At 36.7% G+C, this 22028-nt stretch overlaps 3 protein-coding genes across 4 annotated transcripts; 2 read left to right on the top strand and 1 right to left on the bottom strand.

Annotated features, from left to right (window-relative positions):
* Window positions 1–877: 877 nt before the first annotated feature.
* fam167b (family with sequence similarity 167 member B) lies at window positions 878–3954 on the bottom strand. Its single transcript, XM_082142553.1, has 2 exons — window positions 3545–3954; window positions 878–2395 (listed from the first exon to the last, which is right to left on the bottom strand). Exons 1-2 carry the CDS (start codon window positions 3902–3904, stop codon window positions 2132–2134), a joined length of 624 nt encoding a protein of 207 aa, XP_081998679.1. The 5' UTR covers window positions 3905–3954; the 3' UTR covers window positions 878–2131.
* Window positions 3955–5471: 1517 nt separating this feature from the next.
* Window positions 5472–14355, top strand: LOC309478726 (myotubularin-related protein 9-like). Of its 2 annotated transcripts, XM_082142408.1 has the most exons (11): window positions 5472–5904; window positions 6382–6408; window positions 7001–7109; window positions 7985–8110; window positions 8741–8914; window positions 10669–10886; window positions 11004–11165; window positions 12588–12729; window positions 12892–13112; window positions 13326–13477; window positions 13608–14355. In XM_082142408.1, the coding sequence occupies exons 1-11, from the start codon at window positions 5720–5722 to the stop codon at window positions 13787–13789; spliced, it is 1698 nt and encodes a 565-aa protein (XP_081998534.1). In that variant the 5' UTR covers window positions 5472–5719; the 3' UTR covers window positions 13790–14355. The 2 variants fall into 2 exon arrangements, with proteins under 2 accessions (XP_081998534.1, XP_081998535.1); XM_082142409.1 differs by lacking the exon at window positions 6382–6408 and having other exon boundaries at window positions 5473–5904.
* Window positions 14356–14494: 139 nt separating this feature from the next.
* Window positions 14495–21114, top strand: tdh2 (L-threonine dehydrogenase 2). Its single transcript, XM_082142410.1, has 9 exons — window positions 14495–14995; window positions 15163–15319; window positions 16109–16151; window positions 16366–16436; window positions 17734–17883; window positions 18051–18223; window positions 18715–18805; window positions 18960–19229; window positions 19435–21114. The coding sequence occupies exons 2-9, from the start codon at window positions 15172–15174 to the stop codon at window positions 19578–19580; spliced, it is 1092 nt and encodes a 363-aa protein (XP_081998536.1). The 5' UTR covers window positions 14495–14995; window positions 15163–15171; the 3' UTR covers window positions 19581–21114.
* The last annotated feature ends 914 nt before the right edge of the window (window positions 21115–22028 follow it).

Here is a 22028-nt window from a genome sequence, read left to right as displayed (position 1 = left end):
AGGCCATGCTTTATGAATATCAACCATTTTTTTTGCAGGAAATTATTCATTCTATATGCAGATCTATATGTAACAAAACAATCCAACATTTTGAATTCACGTCAAATAAAAGTGCGTTTAGGTAGGTTATCATGATGGTTTCATTTAAACGCATACTGGCACTTTTATGGTATAGTGTTTGTTTCTATTCTAGGCCTCGAGGGAATCTGTATGTGGAACACAACTAACCACTTTTTGTGTCTTCTCAGGTGACAAAAATAGTTCATGTTTCTGTTCAAAGGAGTAATCCTCATGTGAGATGTTCAATGAATGTACTAATGCCTAATGCCTTATGAGATATAAACTATAAAAACTTGTATTATCAGTGTTGAGAACAGCTTTAGGGAAAAAGCTCTCTCTCTCTCTCTCTCCATGCATTTATCTAGCATGAGATCATTTCTTGGCAGTCACATGGCTCCTTCTGACAGCCAGTCCTGTCTCTGCAGTTACAATCGATAAAGCAATTGGTCCATTGTTATATAAATGTAAATTCAGCCTTGTCTGAGAAATACCATCTATTTTCATTCATGTGACAACACTGCATAAAAACTCTGTGAGTTTATTCTTGTCAGGATGTGCGAGACGGAAGAGGCAAAGCAAGATAAGAACTGCAAAGAACTGTTTGGATAATTACACAAATTGATAAATCAACACAGTATTGTGAATCCATTTTGAAGATTTGAAATGCATGTATTTACAAATATACATTTATTTTACAAATTTAAAGCATCAATAATATTCAAAAGATTTATAAATTTTCATTATAGTGAATGAGTTACAGTGAAGGATGTTTTTCTCAATAAGGATGGATGGATGATATCACAATATCTCTTCAAAGTAATTATAAGGCATCTTTATTAATTTCAGGCAACTTTTAAAGCATTTTTTAGTTTGTACATCAATTACAGTACATTTGATTAATCAAAAAAAACATACATTACTGTTCAAACGTTTGGAGTCTGTAAGATTTTTTTAATGTTTTCGAATTAAGTCTCTTATTCTCACCAACACAAAAAAATGGTTGGGTCACAAATGGTTGGGTAAAATTTAATTAAAATTTTAAACCCAATGGTTGGGTTTGTCCATATTTGACCCAAACATGGGTTGAAACAACCCAGAATTTTGAAGGCTGCATTTCTTTGATCAAAAATACAGAAAATATAGTAAATATATAAAACTGAAATATTATTACAATGTAAAAGCCCTTTCTTTAACTTTTGATCAATTTAATGCTTCTGAATAGAAGTATTAATTTCATATATAATATTTTTTTTAAATTGTTAACGCACATTCAGTCCCAAGATGAAATTTGTAAAAAATATAAAGGTCCTCTTTGATTTGTTTTGATTTTATCATGAAGCTTTTAGCACTTACAGTATATGCACAAAAGTAGTGCTATATTTTTTGCTATAACTTTAATGGGTTCTGTGGAAGTACAAAGAACACTAAACTCATTTAAATCTAGTAACCTTACTTTGTAAATGAAAGTTTCCCAAGCACAACATTCTCGAACATCCAGCAAAAACGTATGTTAGACCAACCACCAAAACTGGGTTGAACAGCTTCACTTGCTGCAGAGAGTGTGTGTTATTTTTAGGTTTTAATAGACAAGGTGACAAAATGCCTGAACACAAACTCACACTTCCTGAGAGGCTGTAGCTCGGGATCACAGCCAAGCCGACGGGAGAGTGTTCTGTCCCCTGAGCAGTCAGGAACACTGATGGGAGTGTGTGCCAATCACACGCCTTTTGACACAGAAGCAGGTTCCTCCTGATTCTTAGATCAGTTCAGATATATTCAAATGTAACTATAAACTCTTTCCCAACTCTGAGGACTTTCTCAGACGCGTGGTGAGTCCCCACAACACACAAGTGGTTTAATAGTTTAAAGATATGGTTTAATTTCCAGATATGACCACCAGTAGTCTTGTTTAAAAAAGTTCAATGAAGCTAAGTGATTTGAAGAAAAAGGACGTTATTATTATTATTATAGTCCAAATTTAATGAAATTAAACTTTGGCTTCCAGTGTCAGTGATACATTGAAAGTTCTGCATTGAGTTTTCTTGAGGGGAGTCTCTCATCGCCCAGCCTCTCAACAGAGTGAGAATCGTCTGGAGTTGAGGTTCATTTTGGTGAGACCAATATGTTTGAGAGTTGTGGAAAGAGTGAAGGCGGCTTTCATGGGGATGTCACACAGCAGGTCTGAGTCCTCCTCGCACTCCTCCAGCTCATACGTGGCGTCATCCAACATCTCTTTGTGACGGTGACACACCTGTTCCACCTTCAGCCTGTGGATCTCCACCCGTAAACGAATCAACTGCCGTGCAAGACGGTTATCCTGCATCTGCATCTCCCTCTGAGAAAAAAAAAATGTGTGTGAGAGAGAGAGAGAGAGAGAGAGAGAGAGAGAGAGAGAGAGAGAGAGAGAGAGAGAGAGAGAGAGAGAGAGAGAGAGAGAGAGAGAGAGAGAGAGAGAGAGAGAGAGAGATTTTATAGCTTATACATCGCCGGTGGACTACAGCTAAAACCAGATTCTTTGCTAACCAGCAGTATATAAGATTAAATTATTCAGAACAGCAGTCACATTCAAGTTTCTGCACATGTGTGGCATTTAATTGTAATATGCCAAGAGACAAGAGACATGTCACCTGTGTTACAGTATATATGCTGAAGATTTCAATATGAGTTGACATGTATCTCACTTCACAGCAGTCTGGCTTATTGGCCAAATAAAATTGCTTGCTTAACTTTTATAATCTGTATTATATATATTATATATACTTATTTAACATAAGTAATTTGGCATTTTCATACACTACTGTTCAAATGTTTTGGGTCGATATGATTGTTTTGTTTTTTTAAGATGCTCAATAAGTCTGCATTTATTTGATAAAAAATATAGTAAAAAAAAAAACAGGAATATTCTGAAATAATATTATTTCAACTTAAAATAACTGTTTTCTATTTGAATATATTTTGAAAATGTATTTTTCCTCCTGATATTAAATCTGAATTTTCAGCTGCCACTGCAGCGTTACATGTGCCTTAATATTTTTGTGGACAACGTGATGCATCTTCAGGATAGAATAGAAAGATCATAATTGAAATATTCTACAACATTGTAAACTACTGCAAGTTATATGTAGGCCTACTTGCTGAATTCGAATGGTATTGTTTCTTGAATGTTTAAGAAGAACTTGAAAAATGTTTTGAGTACCTAAAATGACCTAAAGACATGTAGAAATTTAAAAAATCCCAAAACCACTGTTGGTGTGTATATATATATATATATATATATATATATATATATATATAGATAGATAGATAGATAGATAGATAGATAGATAGATAGATAGATAGATAGATAGATAGATAGATAGATAGATAGATAGATAGATAGATAGATAGATAGATAGATCATTTATAGCCTAAAGACAATGACCATATCTAACTTAGTCAAAAGTAAAACAAATAAAATAAAGCTTATGAAATACAAAAACAATACCAGTTCGTTTCTGAGCCACTGTAACGCGTCGTCTATAGTATCAAAGCCGCATATATTCTTAAAAGGCATCCCATCTTTCCAGATGTCGGATGGCTGGGTGTCCTCCTCCACAGATCCTGGGCTGCTGACATTTGAACTCTGTGTAGCATCAATCCACGGGTGAGCCTGCAGTCGCTCCTGCCATTCTAAATACGACGGTCTGCGCGTTTGGAGTTTGAGTTTCTCTGTCAGGGCTTTCACACTATCCAGATCCACCATATCTCCCTCAGAACTCTCGTCTGCTCCCAGCTCTCTGAACTCCATCACTGAGCTGCTTTCACTCCAGCTGGGCGAGACTGTGACTTGTGGCTGTTCAGACATGTGTACTGTGCCTGATCATGTGCACTAGTGATTAATCTCAAGAGGTGTGCTGAGCTCATGTTTATATAGACAGAAAAGTGACCGCCCATGTTCTGCAGCCTAATGTCATGATCAGTGTTTAATCGGAGAACTTTAGACAGTCTGAACTGAACTTGAAGGCTATGTTGCGGCCGGGCGCAACATTTCGTGTTCCCATGTGAAACTATTGAAGTGGCACAGGGTCACTGCTCCTTTAAAACCTATAGTAAACAGCTTCTCACACACCTCACAAATAAATCACATAGGCTAAAGTGAAAAAAAGTGTTAGGTTCCAGGACAGACAGTTTTCATCAAACAATATGGTTTCACAAAGGCAACTAAGAAATGACAGTAGGCTAAATATTTAACTGATCTAGCCTATCTTGTGGCCCAAAGCTCGCTCACACTTTTTATCTATCAACCAGTCATCGCGCCTGCAACAAACTTGAGTCTTTTTCTTTGTAACTGTTTTATAACAGAATGTCTCCATCTTCTGATAATGTTGAGGAATTGCAGCGAGAATCTGTTTAGCTAAGAATTACATTCTAGCATCAGAATCCGTCAGATGTAATGTAGGCTATTATTCTAAAACGAACAGCAGGCCTGTTAGTGGCCCCCCGGCCGGGACCCCAGAGAGCCGCAAAGGGTTACAAGGGAGTCCTCATAAAAGTTCAGAGAACAATTGTGTAAAAAAGACAAAAATATTTAGAAAAATCACCCTTTATTTAATTATATTGAAAGATAAAAAAAAAAGTAAAAAAAAAAAAGAAACCACAGAAAGTAAAATTGATCTTTATATGCTAGGCTACCTGTAGGCCTATATATTAGAGAGGATGTCCCTCGCAAGACTTACATCAATACATGTAAAACAAATGTTTAAATGACTTTTAATCCTGAAAAAAAAAAAAAAGATCCCACGTTTTATCTGAATTAGGTTATTTTAGATGTCAAGTGAAGTCACCTTTATTTATAGGGCTTTTTACAATACAGATTGTTTCAAAGCAGCTTCACAGTGAAAACAGCAAAAACAATTCAAAAAAGTTTCTTTAAACCATACCCCATTTTAAAAAATACTTAACTTACACTGACTAGCCTATGCTATAATTAGTCCAACAAAAATGTTTGCAAAAATAAGTGACAAAAATGCTAAATTAAGTGTCATTTCCAGTCAAGATGCACAGTGACTAATGTTGACCTGAAATACAGCATTTTTGTCACTTATTTTTGCAAACTTTTTTTTTTTTTTTTTTTTGCTTTATTCATGTCTTTCTTAATTAATTGGCTGTAGCTTATGCCCTCCCCCGTGTCAATTTTTCCTGCTCCTACCATCATCATCATCATCACCATCAGCATGGTCCAGAGACACCCTCTCAAGGATCATTTGAAACTTAAAGATCACTAAAAACTGTAACAAATTACTTCACAATTATGCCAGGAAGAGTGATTACGTGGAAAAAAAACAGCCACAACAATAAACAGAAACATCACAAAAAGAGAAGAGGGCTGGGACTTCAAGAACGGAAACGAAAGCAGAGAAGCAAACAAAACTCTTATGAATCGATCGAGCATACACACCTCCCTCCCGCCGCTCGCGCACTGTCGATTAGTGCCATTTTATATTTGCCAGATGCCGGTAAGTTTTATAACAGCATACATTAACATCAAGAGATGGGACACAGTTTTGTAAAGGATTGCCTTTAAACATTTGCGGAAAACTGAGACCCGGAGTAGTGGCTCGCCCTCCGGCTCTCTAAAGTCGAGAAGCTGCTACCAGATGGTGGTTGTTGTCATTGTGAAATGGAGTTGTCGGAGCACATTAAGACGGCTAATGTTGAAGATGTTACCCTGAGAAGACCTTTCCATCCCGCGCTCAGAGGAACCCTGTGCGTTACCAGCCACCACCTTCTGTTCTCAGACAGAAAGGATGAAGATTCCTGGCAACTTCTCATTCTCCTCAGAAACATCGATGCCACCGAGAAAAGGTAGACAGCTGTTCATCAGCTGGAGATTATTCCCTGCTGGGGGGGGGGGGGGGGGGGGGGGGGGGGGGGGGGGGGACCCCATCATAAACCAGCCTAAATTGGGTTGCTGGTATTTCAGTTTCGTTTTATTGGTGTAACCAAATATATTTAACTTGATTCAGTTATGTTAAGTAATATTATGACTTTATTTGTTGTTTAATGTTACCATATTAAGCACTTTTATTTCACCAGGATTTTTTTTTTTCATGTAGGCCTATGTAGCCTAAATTAATAATATGTCTGTCCTTTGTAAATGCATAATTCATATTTCTCATTATTACGTGCAAATATACTCTTTGAATCGCATTTGGGTCATGATTACAGATAAGGTTAGAAAATTGTGTGTGTGTTTGATCCCTGAAGTGACCTGCTTCTGTAATATTAAACTCTTAATTCTCTCTTTCTCTAATATAATCCATCACTTTTCCTGCGTGTCAGTGTCGAGAATCTTTTCGGATACCCCAGGTACACTTCTAAAGCAGGCCCAATGTTTGATTTGTGGACTGTCATTGCTCATTGACGCTGCCGTTTATTCTGATCTGGGATCTGCTGTTAATTTAATACAGTGATGTTAAAAATGAGGAGAGCAGTGGCAGTGGGCAGCATCTCGTTTCAGCATAAGAAGGCAACTTCTAAAATGAGCTGCGCTGGCAATGTGTTCTTAGCTTATGGCAGGGAGGAGAACAGAATAAGCATATTTTGCAAGATCTTTTGTGCTTCGCAATGAGCATTTCGCAAAAGATCATATCACTCTGACATGCTTTTTGTGTTTTGAATACATGCAAAGCAGCTATTTGTGCAGTATATATTTATGTTTGTAATCTAATGTCCAAATACGGAGAGGAACTAGCTTACATTCTATTAAAGTTATATTTAGAGCTCAGTCATACCTCTCTATTTATCTCAGAGTCTCTCTGCTAGCCTTACGCACATGGCTTATTTTTGCTTCCTGCTTCTGTCTCTTCTGAGGCCCCACTGGGAATGATTGTGTGGAATTTGAGAATGTGAATATGTTCTTAAAAATGTGTGTGGGGGTGTTTGTACGTGTCTAATACAGGGCCGTGGGATCCTCTGGTACTATCACCATTAAATGTAAGGACCTGCTTGTTCTTCAGTTGGAAATTCCTGGAATGGAGGAATGTCTGAACATAGCCAGTTCTATAGAGGTACTAATATTGTTCTCAGTACTCGCGCTTGCGACAGGGATTATAAATATTGCTCATATTAATACTCTACTGTTCAAAAGTTATGTTTACCAACGCTGCATTTATTTGATAAAAAGAAATTCGTACTGACCCCAAACTTATGATTGTACATTCGAACAAACCCCCTAACCCTCCCCAAGTATTAAATGCGCAACTTGTCCCCAACCATTTGTGCTACGGACATAAATTAAACCTCAAATCAAGCAAGTTTGTTGAAGAGAGGTGTCTGACTTGTAATTCAACTTTACGAATAGCAATAATACACTAATACAATAAAATTAGGGTTGTACCTATAGCCTATTAAATTGTTATGGCTGATAAGTGTTGCCCAATATAAAAATGTTACTATTTTGTCTAAATGTTACTAAAAACTAAATTTAGGTGTCATAACATAATGTGCAGTATGAAAAATGAAGATTCATTCTGAGATTTGCTAAAGCGTACATTTAGCAGTGTTACAATATTATTAGTGTTTTTAATGATTCACTTTGAATTAGTATTAGATGATGGCAAAGGTTTTATCCAAATGTACAAATTGGGGAAATTACCATGCACAATTAAATATCCAATATTGGCAGATATCGCTAAATTAACAATGAATATATTGAGAAAATCTTTAATATCTTTTCCTCTCGTCAGTAAAGCATCCTGGAAAATCCTAAATACTATGGGTCATTGCAAGTTGTCATTCATTGCTTTTAAGATGACATCAAGCATATATTCTGAAGGAAAAAGCCAATCTTCACTCTAGACACTGGCAGTAAAATTAATGTTGAGACCAGCACTGCTTCATCTTTAATGAGAGTTTACTCTGATATTGTCTCATGTCTCTGTAGGCTCTCTCGGCTCTGGAAAGTGTGACAGAGATGTATCCCTTTTTCTATAGACCATCACACCTTACTCTGCATGGCCCATGGGGCCTGTCCTCAACAGAGAAATATTACAAACAAACAGAAAGACTGGTGAGCTGTATTTTTCTTTCATTTTCACTTCCCTTTCCTTCAGACCAGTTAATGTCATTCTGTAATTCTCTCACTTTGAGAAACACACAAGAAAATAGACAAACACAGACAAATTATGCTCAAAATCATTATTTAATGCAAGCCATTGCTTAGTTTCCTGAAAGGAAGTCAAACAGGATGCACTTTGTTTGCCACAGGAAACTAAAAGCAGTTGTGAGACATGTGGACACTTAAATTCACAGGAAACAGTGTGTACGCTTTCTCTTTAGCTAATAGTTTTTAACCCATATGCATGTTTTTTAGTTTGTGTCCATAGCTTTCATTATCACCCATTGTCGTCTCACAGCTGTTTCAAGGGCCTTCATTTCTTTCCATAGCTGTAGATGTTTATCTCTCGCCTCCTTTTGGCATGGCATTATATTTTTATCATAATTACTGTGTTTTTTACTTGTCACTCAGTTTTATATGCTGTATCTAGCTTATATAAAAAATGGCTTATTTATAAGAATATATTTATAACTATTTATAACTAATATGTTTAAATATATAAAGCATGTATGCATATATATTTAACTGTATACATGTACATGCTTGTGTGTGTTCAAAATATGTGCATGTGTGTGTGAACAGTGGGACAGGTGGAGAGTCAGTACAGTAAACTCAGATTACTCTGTATGCCCATCGTATCCACATGCGGTCATTGTGCCTCGCGAGGTGGATGATGAGAAGCTGGTCCAGTCAGCCCGGTTCAGACAGGGCGGCAGATTTCCTGTGCTCTCCTACTGTCACCATAGGAACGGAATGGTGAGTGTAGGATGTTTCAAATCATGGCCATAACCAGGGTTCGAAAAATGAGTGAGTTCTAGGGTATTTTGTCAAAACCTTTTTGCCATTCTACACTTTGGGTACACTCTCTCTGTTCTGTCTGTTTGTTAAATTAGACCTTATTTATTGCATCACAATTTGTTAATACTTTACTATAGGCTAGGTCATTTTATTATTTTTTTCCTCGAGTGTTTGCATATTTGGCATATTTTTATTCTGTAACCTAACCTACTTGTTCTACAGATCGGTGTACTAGTGTTATTATCATGCTACTTTTTGATAGCATTAATACCGTTACTTACAGATAACTTCACAAATGTGGTTAACATGTGCCTTTTTTGATTGCTGTCGGTTTAAGTGGTGGCGATTCAGTGTTGCCAGATATTGCTGCAAAAACAACAATCCCTGCCGAGCCCTCTCCCCGCCAAAAAAATTACCCCGAAATAAGCTGAGATCTTGCATTTTGGAAATAAAATAAAGATATGACTAACCCTAACTTGCAACTTCCCACTTTATTAACTTCCCCACATTAACACTTAAACGCATACCTCGGGTCTTTAGTGACCCGAGACATCATTCACTACCCTCCTCCTCATTCATTTTTTTTTTAAATTAGACATCAACCTTCTTAGAATTCCACAATCAATTCATTATAAACAACATAACAAGAAGAAAAAATACATATCATTATAAAAGAATGCCTGTTTTCCCATTCATTTTATGTAAAAATTGTAAAGGGTCGCTAACGACCCAATGTGTGTAACAGTATAAGTAAATTTTTTCTGCACAACAATAATTTAATCTTTGATGACTGAATAAGTGCCATTAACCTGTATTCCACAAAGTGGCAATGTCTGACAAATGATACAAAATGATGAAGTGACGTTTCAATCATAGTTACCGCAGGCAGAAAACAAAAGAATAGAAAGTATCATCAGCAAAACTTGAAATGGCTCAGCGATTTACTACAGAGCAAGTACTGAACGCAATCAAATATTAGTGTCACTGTCACTTGGTGATGGATCTGGTGAAGAAACTGTCAGCGATCAAAATATTGATTTTGAAGATGTTGAAAATGATAGTTTTGAGAATATGCTTGAGATCGCGAATATGAGCCAGATGCAGAATGTACTGGGAAATGAGCTCTGACGAGGACAGTGATGATGGTATAAAACATCTGCTCAAACTGAACCCTTCCAAGCTCCAAAAGGTTACAAAATAGGATTTAATTTATTCTTCTGTAATTGCATGTCAGGAGAGTTTTATATTATCGTGACAGGTAGAGATCCATCCATGTTAGATATAGATGTGGGCCATTAAAGACCCGAATATTTAATAATGATTGGTGAAAAATTCATGTCGCTCTCCATAATTTTCTCACCATGGGAACTAAACAATCTAGCAAACTGTAAAAATCTAACTAAACTGAATTATACATGCAGTCACTCACAGGATGAGTTGTAAACACCTAATTAGTCATTCAGAGAACTTCACATTTTAACAGAGGTCCGGACCTCTGTGACCTCATAGCTGGCTGTGGCCATGTCTCAAATGTAAGTGTATTTAACACCAGTGTATTGGTGTGAAAGAACAGTACAACCATAAAACTGAACAAAGGTGTAACATTGTTTCCAGCATTAAATCATTTTTCATCAAAGCGAAAAATGCATCATACAGCTCAATTTAAAATTTTGTAGGCTAATAAGTAAAAGTTATTTGCATCCATTGCCTAGGTGATCATGCGAAGTAGCCAGCCCTTGACAGGAGCCAATAGAAAGAGATGTAAGGAGGATGAGCTCCTTCTCCAGGCTGTGATTGATGGATCAGAGTTGGGTTACATCATCGATCTGCGTTCTACCCAGCAAGCCCAGCAGGCCCGGATGACAGGAGGAGGTTTTGAGTCTAAATCCTGTTACAGCCACTGGAAAAGAATCCATAGACACCATGAAAGGTGAGAGGGACTATTACAACAAGTCATTTTTAATTGTCTGAAATTATGTAACACATTTGACTTTGAAACAGATCTGCCTTTGGCTTTGATTTTGCATGTCATTGTGTGTGTTTACAGGGGTAAGGTTCTTCAGGAGAGTCTTATTAAGCTGGTGGAAGCGTGTAGTGACCCGTCTCACAGTGTGGACCGCTGGCTCAGTAAACTGGAGAACTCCAAATGGCTTTCTCATGTTCACAGTGCGCTGTCCACTGCAGGACTGGTGGTGGAGTGTGTGGAGAGGTGGGAAGATCTACTACTTTGGTCTTTTGAAGGGATACTATATAATTCTGGGCTCTCTGTCACCATCTGTGGTTAAAACGTAAAATTGCAGTTTTATTAAATTATTGTAGGTTTTCTGTAGTGACTCCGACTCGGTTTAACACTATTTGTCTATGTACTGGCTCAATAATTAATTTCTTATGGAAACATTTTATTCTCTGTAGTGTACCTTTAACTATTATTGTGGTTTGCTTTTTACATTCTCTCTATTATTATTTTATCCACTGCCTTTGAGTAACTTACAGATAAATATATATTAGGAATTGTATGTTTTAACAAGCATATTTATTAATTGGTTTCTTAATTTATTCTTGTAATGGGAAAGCTGAATTTCAGAAATCATTTTAATATGCTGATTTGCTGCTTACATCCATTACAATACACATTTCAGGTAATATAATCCAACTACTTTTTATAACATTTTATTAGTAATATTGTACCATATTGATATAAGAATACAAAGAGAAAGAATATATATATATATATATATATATATATATATCAACAACATGAAATGCATTAAACATTAGATTGCGTCAGGGTTCATGATGGAACTGCAGGGGGTTTGTGAGTTTAATGAAATAAAGTTTAATTTAATGAGTTTAATTAAATAAATCATAATTTTTTTTTATTAAAATAAATCATTTTAAAGTAATAAAAGCCTTCCAAGGACATAGAAATACATGTTAAATGACTTGTTGAGTGATAATTCGAATAATAATGAATGTGTTTGTCAGGAGTTGATTAGATATGCAATGTTGAGAAAACACTTCTTAAAAGTGAAATGATTTCTGTAAATCCAGAGAATAAATGCTTTGTGGCCTCCCAGTTTTCCATGTTATTATCTGTTCTGTGTATACAATTTCGCAAACCTAGAAGACTTTCTGAATGAATATAAGTGATATGCTTTTTTTAGAGAGGAAAATTTAAAACATGAAAAAGAAGAATTAGTGAGAATCAATAAACTATGAATGATTTACTGCCAATAATATGTAATCAATAAAAAAGTAACTGTAGTCTGATTACGAATTTGTAAAAAAAAAAAACTTCTAATTACAAGTACTTAATTTTTGTAATCTGGTATTAGCTGTTTGGTAACTCTGGTGCAATTACTCTTAATTGTGCATTGTCCCTGTAAAAATAAACAATAATGTAAAGTAAAGTTACGTAATCCAGATTACATGTGATCAGTTACTACCCAGCACTGTGTGTATACAGTATATATATATATTTTTTTTTTCTCTCTCTCTCGGTTGTTTGTTAAATCCTGTGCATGGCTCTGGGTTGTATTGTTCTGGCATATGGTCTATTTTTGTGTGGTCACTCCTGGCACACACATGGCTTTGAGATGTATCGCTCTGGTCTGTGCTCTGTTTTTTGCAGGGATGGTCACTCTGTGCTTGTGCATGGCTCTGAAGGGACAGACAGCACTCTGCTGGTGAGCTCATTGGCTCAACTTATCCTAGACCCGGCCTCTAGAACTCTCACTGGCTTCCTCGGCCTGCTGGAGAGGGACTGGATACAGGTGAATGTTTGTTTGTGTGACATCATTTGTGCTCAGGTATCTGTGAAATTTGTGAATGTTTACAGATGCATTATGCCAACACTTTTCCAATAAACTACACCCAATATAGTCTCAGATATGATTGTCAGAAAGTTGATGAATTGTATGTTTGTTGTTTCTCAGGCTGGACACCCCTTCCAGCAGCGCTGTGGTCATTCGGCGTACTCGCATGCCCGTCTGAAGCAAGAGTGCCCATCCTTCCTGCTGCTGCTTGACTGTGTGTGGCAGGTGTGGCGGCAGTTTCCTCTGGCACTGGAGTTTAGTGAGGCCCTGCTGCTCCGATTGGCACAAGAGGTTTATGCTTCTAACTATGGAACCTTTCTATGTAACAACGAGCAGGAGAGGTGGGCACAAATTATCCTATATGACACTCATCATTATTATGCACTATACCGTTCAATTATGCACTATACCGTTCAATTATGCACTATACCTTTATTGTGACTTCTGATCAATTAGAATAAAATTTTTATTTTTTTATTACTGACATTATTTTTTTGAGCAGTAATGTATGTATACTGTATTATTGGTTTATTTAAAATGTTTGCCTGGGATAGATGTGCTGCAGGAGTGAAGGAGAACACACACTGTTTGTTTCAATCCCTACTGAGTCCTGATATTGAAGAGCAGTACCTCAACCCACTGTATGAACCCACTGATTTAGCCATTTGGCCTTCAGTGCATCCTCAGTCCTTACAACTATGGACAGGTTAGGTCCAGATTATTCAGTAAATACACACATAAATACAAAGTTACAGCTGTGGTGTGATAATGTTATTGGAGTTTTTTGGGTATTATTAGTGTGTAGGTCCTCATTATCTCTATGGGTTTGTTGGTAGGCCTGTTCCTCAGGTGGACTGAGTATGCTCAGAACATGGAGGAAGCTCGAGAGGAGGTGTGGAGCATTGTGAAAGAACACCGTGAGAGAGCGGGACCTGACCGGACCAATAATACGCCTAGTACACACTGTGACACCTTGACCCCATTTGAGAACCTCATGGATGAGCTGACTATTTTGTGACCTCATGGTTGAAAGGACATTGTAGAGACTGTTACTATTATGCATGTCTTGGCAAGAATTAGTCCAATAAAATGAGTATCACTGCCAATCAGATATATCAGATATAATGTAGTTTACAAAATCTGATGTTCTGTCATTGAATCGTAATCAGACATGCTTGCATTTGAAGATCAGACATATTGGCGGTCCTCTGCCTTACTTTAAAGCAAAATGCTAATGTAAATTATGTGTTTATTGGAGTGTGTTTGAGTAGTTTGTTGGGATTTAGTGTGATTATATGAGACAATATCAGTGATTGTTTTATTGTAAAAAAGTTTTACACTGTTACAGACAGCTGAATGTTGAATCAGGTGAATGTGAGAAGTTTGAATACCTACCAGAAGGAGATTTTATACATGTTCTAGTTTCAGCATTTGCCATTGGAGCAAGGTTTATAGCCTAATTAATTATTGCACAGCTCTCTGGAATACTTGATTCTGATTGGTTAATTGCCACATTCAGCATTCAGATATTTTCAAATATAACTTGTCTAGAGACATTTTTTAATAAATATTATTTAAAATGTTTTCTAGCGTGTTTGTATTGTTTACATTTACTTTTTATTTGATTTTAGAATTTATTTGAATTTTTATAGAATGTATAACTGACATATTTTTTCTATTCAGAAATGATTATATTATATTATTATTTTACATGTTTGACATTAAATTATATTGTAAATAGGCCTACACATTATTTGATTATAAAATTATAAAGGGGAATCTGAGCATGCGCGCACATACACAAACAATAACATCTCACTGGCCAATAAAATCTTCAGGGTAAAGCCCCAGCTCAGCTAAACTCACCCACACAATATAATTCCGGAGTGGGCAGCCCGTCAGCAAGTTTGCCCTCTTGTAGCGCTAATGGACACCACAGTCATTATCACGCGACCGCATGTGCTAGCATAACGATACAACTACATTTCCCAGCATTCTCTGCTCCGGCCGCTTTTTTATCCAATGGTCATTCGATGCGCTCCTCCGGCAACCAATCGGATAGTAATCTCTTAATTCTAACGGTTAAATACCATGAAAATCCCTCTTATCAGCACTATTTACTTACTTAATTTTCCACCTCCGGATACACCACAGCAATGTTGTGATTTTGGTGCAAGACACGTGTTTCACATCATCACGGATTTCAAGTTTTGATAAACTCAAGGTGAGATGTTGCGCTTTTAACATTAATCTTGTAACTTTATCAGTCAACTCCATTTTAAAGACTTGACATTCAGTTTTAGCTAAAACTAAGAAATAACACATGTAAATAGTTACTGTATTCTTTCTGAACCATTCGGTTTGATGACTGAAATGTTTATTAACTGACAGATAGACGACATGCTGTCAGGTGTCCGAGTGTGTGTCCGCTCGCTGTGTAAAGGTTGGTCAGTTCGCGGCATGAGTTTGTCGCCGCGTCAAATCAACCGATGGCCGAACAACGAGTCCTCCGAGCCTCCTACGGACAGTCCTCGAGTCCTCATCACAGGTGCCAATCTGTTTCCCAGCTGCTTAAATAACGCGTGATAAACTGTAATGTTTTGGTGGAAAAAGTCATCCGTTCCATCATGTCTTCTATGTTTGTTTTCCATGCCACGTAAGAGGCGATCCTATTGATCGCCATGACAATAGGTTGGGAATAAACAGTGTTAAAGCGCTCCGCGTGCGCACAATGGAGCGCGCGACTGTTTTATGCTTGTGCAATAGCGTGTAAAGAGTGTGCAAATGGGCTGTCAGTTGAAGTGGAGCTGAAAAATGTCTGGACAATAACAATAACGGAGCCTATTTTAAATTAATTAGGTCTGTTTATGAAACTGTACTGCCATTTGTGAGCTTTTTGATCTTTTGAGTACTTTTGCCCGTGCACTAAATTTGCAGGCACACTACAAATAGCATCATATGGGTTCTAAGCGCTTACCAAATTCCTAATAATGCTAGTAGCTACTTTGCCTATGTGTCTTTGGCATCAGTCTAAGTAATAACTGTAATATATATATATATATATATATATACATATATTTTGTTGTTGTATAGAGTTGATCCCACATGATGTGTGCGTATCATGTTTTCTTTTATTGTGCATTCACCTCTGACCTCCAAAATAATGCACACATAAAAGTGACATTTTTAGTTAATATTTAGATTTAGGGAATTTATTCAGCTTACTTGCTGCTCAGTTGTGACATGAGTGGTGACATTTCTGGTTGTTACATTTTTGTTGCTGTAGTGTGTGTTTAAATTCCTTTAATTGTTGAATGTGTTTTTCTCCTGTTAAAAGGTGGCCTAGGACAGCTTGGAGTTGGACTAGCTCAAATGCTGAGGTTAGTGAACAGCTGAAAGATGTGTAGCGTGGGAGAAATTTGAAATCAGACTCCAGCACACACAATTTTTAGAACTTTGCATGGATTGGATATTTGCCTGGCTTTGCGTTGATATTTACTGTGAAAATGTGAAATTCTGCAAACGCTGAATGAACGTTGCACTTTTATTTTGTCTATTTTGTTTCATAATCATATTTAACCCCTTTTACATCAGGCAGCAGTATGGAAATGAAAATGTCATCCTGTCGGATATTAGGAGGCCTCCCGCTGAAGTTTATAACATGGGTATGTTGACTGACTCTCAATACGGCTCTGATATGGGCAAGGCGGTTGCATCAGGTGCAACATATATATAGAGCCACATGGACAGTGTGGTGCCTTGAACTGGCTGTTAAAGTTTACAGTAGCTATACATTTATTTATCATGTGGCTCTTTTATTTCAACACTCCAAATAAATTTCAGTAACACCGGATAAGGCTCTATATTTTATCATTAATTAATAGAATAGCTAAGGGGAAATAACAATAAAATAAATCTTAAAGCATTTATTAATCTTATAGTATCAATTTGTACATACTCTACCGTTCAAACGTTTGGGTTTTCAGACGTTAAAGCTGCAGTCTGTAACTTTTTTCGGTAAAAAATGATCCAAAATAAATTTTTGAACAAGTACATAACCAGCCAGTGTTCAAAACTATCTGTACAAGCATGTCTTTGCATCATTACGTCACATCTGTACACATAAAGAAGGTGTCCCGGCTAGTAGGCTATATTGCGTGTGAGGATGTTGGAGGTGGAGATTTATAGCCTTTTCTCACAGCACTTGATATGATTAAACTTATCAGTTTGATGGTAGATCCAGAAAGGTTCAAACGACAATCACCAGTGACAACTGGAGATTCATCCGTTGTAAAATGCAAAAGACTTCGGACTTCGGAATGGCTACAGAAAAAAAGAGACTGCAACCGGGCCATGCGAAAACAAGGATAAATATCGGAAAAAAGGCATTAGTCACGCAAAGCTGATGTTATAAAGTATAATTTGAAAAGTTTGACATGATATAAGCGATCGTTAGATTTAATTTAGCTTTTTTTCCCCTTAGTTGGTCAGAACAAAAGTGGATGTTACTTACTTGTTCAGATTACATTTTCCGGTGAAAATTCTTATGTTGGTCATACTTTCAAAAAGTAGAATCTGTGATTACGAATGACAGTATCCACACCGGCGCAGTGACTGACAGCTGCACATTCTCCTCAAAACATTGGATTCATCCGCGCTGTGCCGTGCCGAGGCACAACCCACGTAAAGTTGATAATTCCACAAATAACTGCAATTGCAGATTTCGAACAGAGATGGCGACAAAGAGGAAAAACTACGGACTGCAGCTTTAACTATAAGTGATACTATATTTATGAATTAACATTAGCCTATATTCATGCTGCAAATATTGTTTATTGTGAGATCATGATCATGTTAACAAATTGAACCTTATTTACATTTCAATCACTTGGACTCATTCATATTCTTATTAATAAAGCTCGCATTTAAACTCCAACGTCTGTTGTGTGTTTTACCTCACAGGTCCATTTGTATACGCTGACGTGCTGGACTATAAAAACCTGAGGGAGCTAGTTGTGAATAACAGAATCACCTGGCTGGTGCATTATAGTGCATTGCTCAGTGCTATCGGGGAAGCTAACATGGCTCTCGCCCGCACCATCAATATCACAGGTGGGAAAACTCTGTCACACATGTTTTAAGCGTTAGGGTTAGGTGCTATGACTGACTAATTTACAACGTAAGGTTTCCACTATCCCTGACGTCCCACATTCTGTCCTTCTCCTGTTGCCCCTGTCCTGATATCTTCTCTTCTGCTCACCCCACTCCTCTTTCTTTAGGTCTGCATAATGTGTTAGATCTGGCTCTGGAGAACTGCTTGCGACTGTTCGTACCCAGTACCATCGGAGCATTTGGCCCTTCGTCTCCCCGCGACCCGGCCCCTGACCTCTGCATCCAGAGACCTCGCACCATTTATGGAGTTTCCAAAGTCCATGCAGAGCTGATGGGGGAAGTAAAGATTTATGTTTTTTTATGTTCTAGTTAGTCTGGGGAAATTAATTAAGAAATTAATTAATTAATATGTATATGTATGTATATACTTTGTAAGCTTAATGTGAACAATTTCTCACTTACATCAGGGTTTCCCAATAAATAATCTAACGTAAAATTTAAATAAATGAATAAATGGGGCTGCATGAAAATCTGAATATAGCTTGATGACATGATCAAATCAAAGGCTGCAATTTGATTAAATAACTGTATTCTCTGTTTCAGAGTGAAGAACATTATTATTATTATTAATTATTATTTTTTATTATCAACATCAGAGAACTTGCAAATTTTGTTAAATTATTGAAATATTAACTTAAAATCTCAATGGGTACTTCAAGTAAATATTTTACATCTAAGAGGTTCGGCTGACAAAATAGTTTTGGAACCCCTGACTTACATGATATTTAATTATGAAATGCCAACATCCTAACTGTGTTCTGATTGGATCAGTATCTCCACCATAAATATGGCCTGGATTTCCGATGCTTGCGATACCCAGGAGTCGTTTCTGCCCACACCAAGCCAGGAGGAGGCACCACTGGTAACTAGCCTCACTTACAAACACAATCTTTAGTTGTACATAAAGACACACACATTTCAAACTTATTCACTTATTCATTGAATTGTCATTTACTTACAATAAACAACACACCTAATCTTTACCTATTTAATCGTATATGTCCTCTTTTCCTCAGATTATGCTGTCCAGATCTTTCACGATGCCCTCAGCACCGGCCACCATGAATGTTACTTGCGTTCCAACACTCGGCTTCCCATGATGCATATCTCTGACTGCCACAGGGCCACCATTGAGTTCATGCAAGCTCCTGAAAGCCGACTTTCACTGCGTACTTACAACATCGCAGCCATGAGCTTCACACCTGAGGAAGTGGCAGAGGAGATCCGTAAACACCTACCCCACCTGAGGGTCACGTACAATCCTGATACCATCCGGCAGACTATTGGTAAGAACAGTGTGATTCAATGACCTTTTGAAAGAGTCTGAAATCATGTTTTTGTTTTATTGTACAAATAATACAATGAAATTAAAGACATATTTTAAAATTTCAAAAGTACAAAACAAATAAAGGAATAGGCCATAAAACCCTTGATAACAATCCATTAATGTAATGATCTTAATGTTCATTCAAATTTACGTTCCTTCTATAGCGGACAGCTGGCCTGTGCGGTTTGATGACTCTAACGCCCGTCAGGATTGGGGATGGAAGCCTGAGTACGGCCTCTCAGAGCTGGTTAGCAACATGCTGGCCTCCATCCGTGAAAAGAGAACCAATGCAGGACTACCTGTCAGCTAGCAGGTCTTCTCAGGGACTGTAACACAAATCACCAGCATTTTTCCAGTACATTTCTAAACTTATCTATCTCAAATTTCTTTAGACCAGGACTCTCTGTCAGTTAGAGAACTGCTGACACTGACAGTTCTCTACAAACATATGCTTGTGAAGAAAACATGTAAACCAACAGTGAAAACTCACATTCTCTCACTGCTCAGGAGACTCTTGCTGCGTCCGAAATCGCATACCGTATAGTAGGTACTACATTCGATTTGATACTTGCTTTGCGAAAAAAAGTATGTTCTATTTAGTGTGAATGTGTGTAGAATGAATGCAATTCGGACATACTATATCCGCCATGTTGTCACTGTCATGTGACCTCTGGCATCAGTTGCCAGTGGATGCGCACTTCAGAATCTCGCTGGAAGTAGTAGGTCATTCGGGTACTTTCTGACCTAGTGTTTTCGGACATACAACTTGGCTCACATACAGTTTTTTCCCTTCTATATAGTATTTCGGATGCAGGGTCTGTCTTTCTACTCTGTGATCTATTCTTACATAGTTTATTAGTCATCATAGGACAGGGGAAAAACAAGAAAACGACAAAATGCTGATGAATATAAGAATAATAATAATAGCCTAATGATAATAATAATAATAATTGCACACATTATAGATGAAACAGTCCAATTTAATTATTTTAGAGACACCACACAGGTTTTTTGTTTTGTTTTAACTACATGAAAATAGCAAGTTCTGGCCCCAATTTTCCCTTAAAGACTTTCAACAATCTGATGTTATAACTAAAACACTGCTTTCACTGCTTAACCAATCCTGACATTCTTTTTACGAGGGGTTACATTTTAGTCTTTTTGTACAAATACAGTAAGGACCATTAGACACCTTTCACTCTACAGTGCTCTAGACCATGTACCGTGTGTCTTGGTTTGAACACAACCATGGGCAGAAAAAGCTTCACTACCAGCTTTAGTGTGAATCAAAAGATGATACTGCCTTTATTCCAACTGCTATCTGTGATGAATTCACAGTTGCCTGAATTTTGGGTTCTGCCCACTATTGCTTGTATTGGCTTTATTTATTCTGAGCCAGTTATCAAGGGCTCTGGATTCACAATGTATAGTGTGGTGGTGTGAATTAAGTACTTAATCACTCAGCATTGCTGATGTATTATTTATTCACTATGAAGATATATTTTTTACATTTTTGTTTACTCAGAAGAGCAAAACAAATGGATAAAACACCCAAGGTGGCCTTGCAATAGAAAGGGGAGAGTTCTTTAGCTTCTGCCTGTCTGAAAGTCTTAGTCCGCCTTCTGTATAGCCTAGTGCAGACAAATAAAAATGAGTCTTAACTAAGACAATATGTAGAATGAATCACCCGTTCCAAAAGCAAGTGTGATTTCTGGACAAAACATATTGTGTTCACAATTGAAACTGCCTTAATTTTCAGTTATCATTTAACCTCAAAAGTTGCTAATGACTCACATTCAGAACTAGTGGAATATTGCAGTGTATGTCAAATAAATGACTTTAATACAGCAAACAGTTTATGTATTTGTTCAATGTTGTTTTAAAAATGAATCATGTAAAATATTTGTTTTATTATATTTATTACATTTTGACTTCTTTAGTTGTCCCAGATAATGCCAATGTCAATACATTTTTAAGGCTATAGCACAATTAAAACGACACAGATCACAGATCAATGTGCTTTACATAACTTTAAAAAAAGCAGATACTAACATAAATAATACAATAAAACACATAAACAGTCATGGGTTAAAAGCGATAAATAAAATATGTTTTTTAAGGTGTGATTTAAACTCACCTTTGTTTTATTAGACTGAACCTCAGAACCAGTTGCCTCAGTTCACTAGTTGACTCAGAGATAGGATGGCGCCAGACCATTCAAGGACTTATATACTACCAACAACAGATTTACTAACAAACAACTATATATTTAGGAAAAACATTGTTCACATTAAATTACAAAACATTACGACAAAATGTATGGAGGAGGTTTCCTAACAAAATATAATGATAAATCAAATGTTCACATGATCACATAATAAATAAAATGATTAAAATGGCTGCTCAAAGGAGAAATCAAATTCTTAAAATTTCAAACATTAAATCAAATTCTAAAAATGGCTGCTCAAATGCAGTTTCATTTTCTCATTTGTTGAAGGATAAACTAACAAAATGAAATGAAATAATTTATGTTTTATATTTTATACTGATTTATCAGTTATATTATGAAACATTAATTAGTATTAAATATATTTGAACAATGGGACAGATTTTTTTTATTCAAGCAACATGAAATATACATTTTTGTACAAATGCAAGTATTAAAAGTATGCCATTATGCATACAATACAAAACAGAAAAAAAGAGAAAAACAACTATATTAAAACAAAAGAAAAAAAGGTGCCAGGGGAGATAATAA

The sequence above is a fragment of the Leuciscus leuciscus genome (assembly GCF_965113295.1).
Source record: "Leuciscus leuciscus genome assembly, chromosome: 17".
In the NCBI taxonomy this organism is placed as follows: domain Eukaryota; kingdom Metazoa; phylum Chordata; class Actinopteri; order Cypriniformes; family Leuciscidae; genus Leuciscus; species Leuciscus leuciscus.
This window is presented reverse-complemented; position numbering and strand designations above follow the sequence as displayed.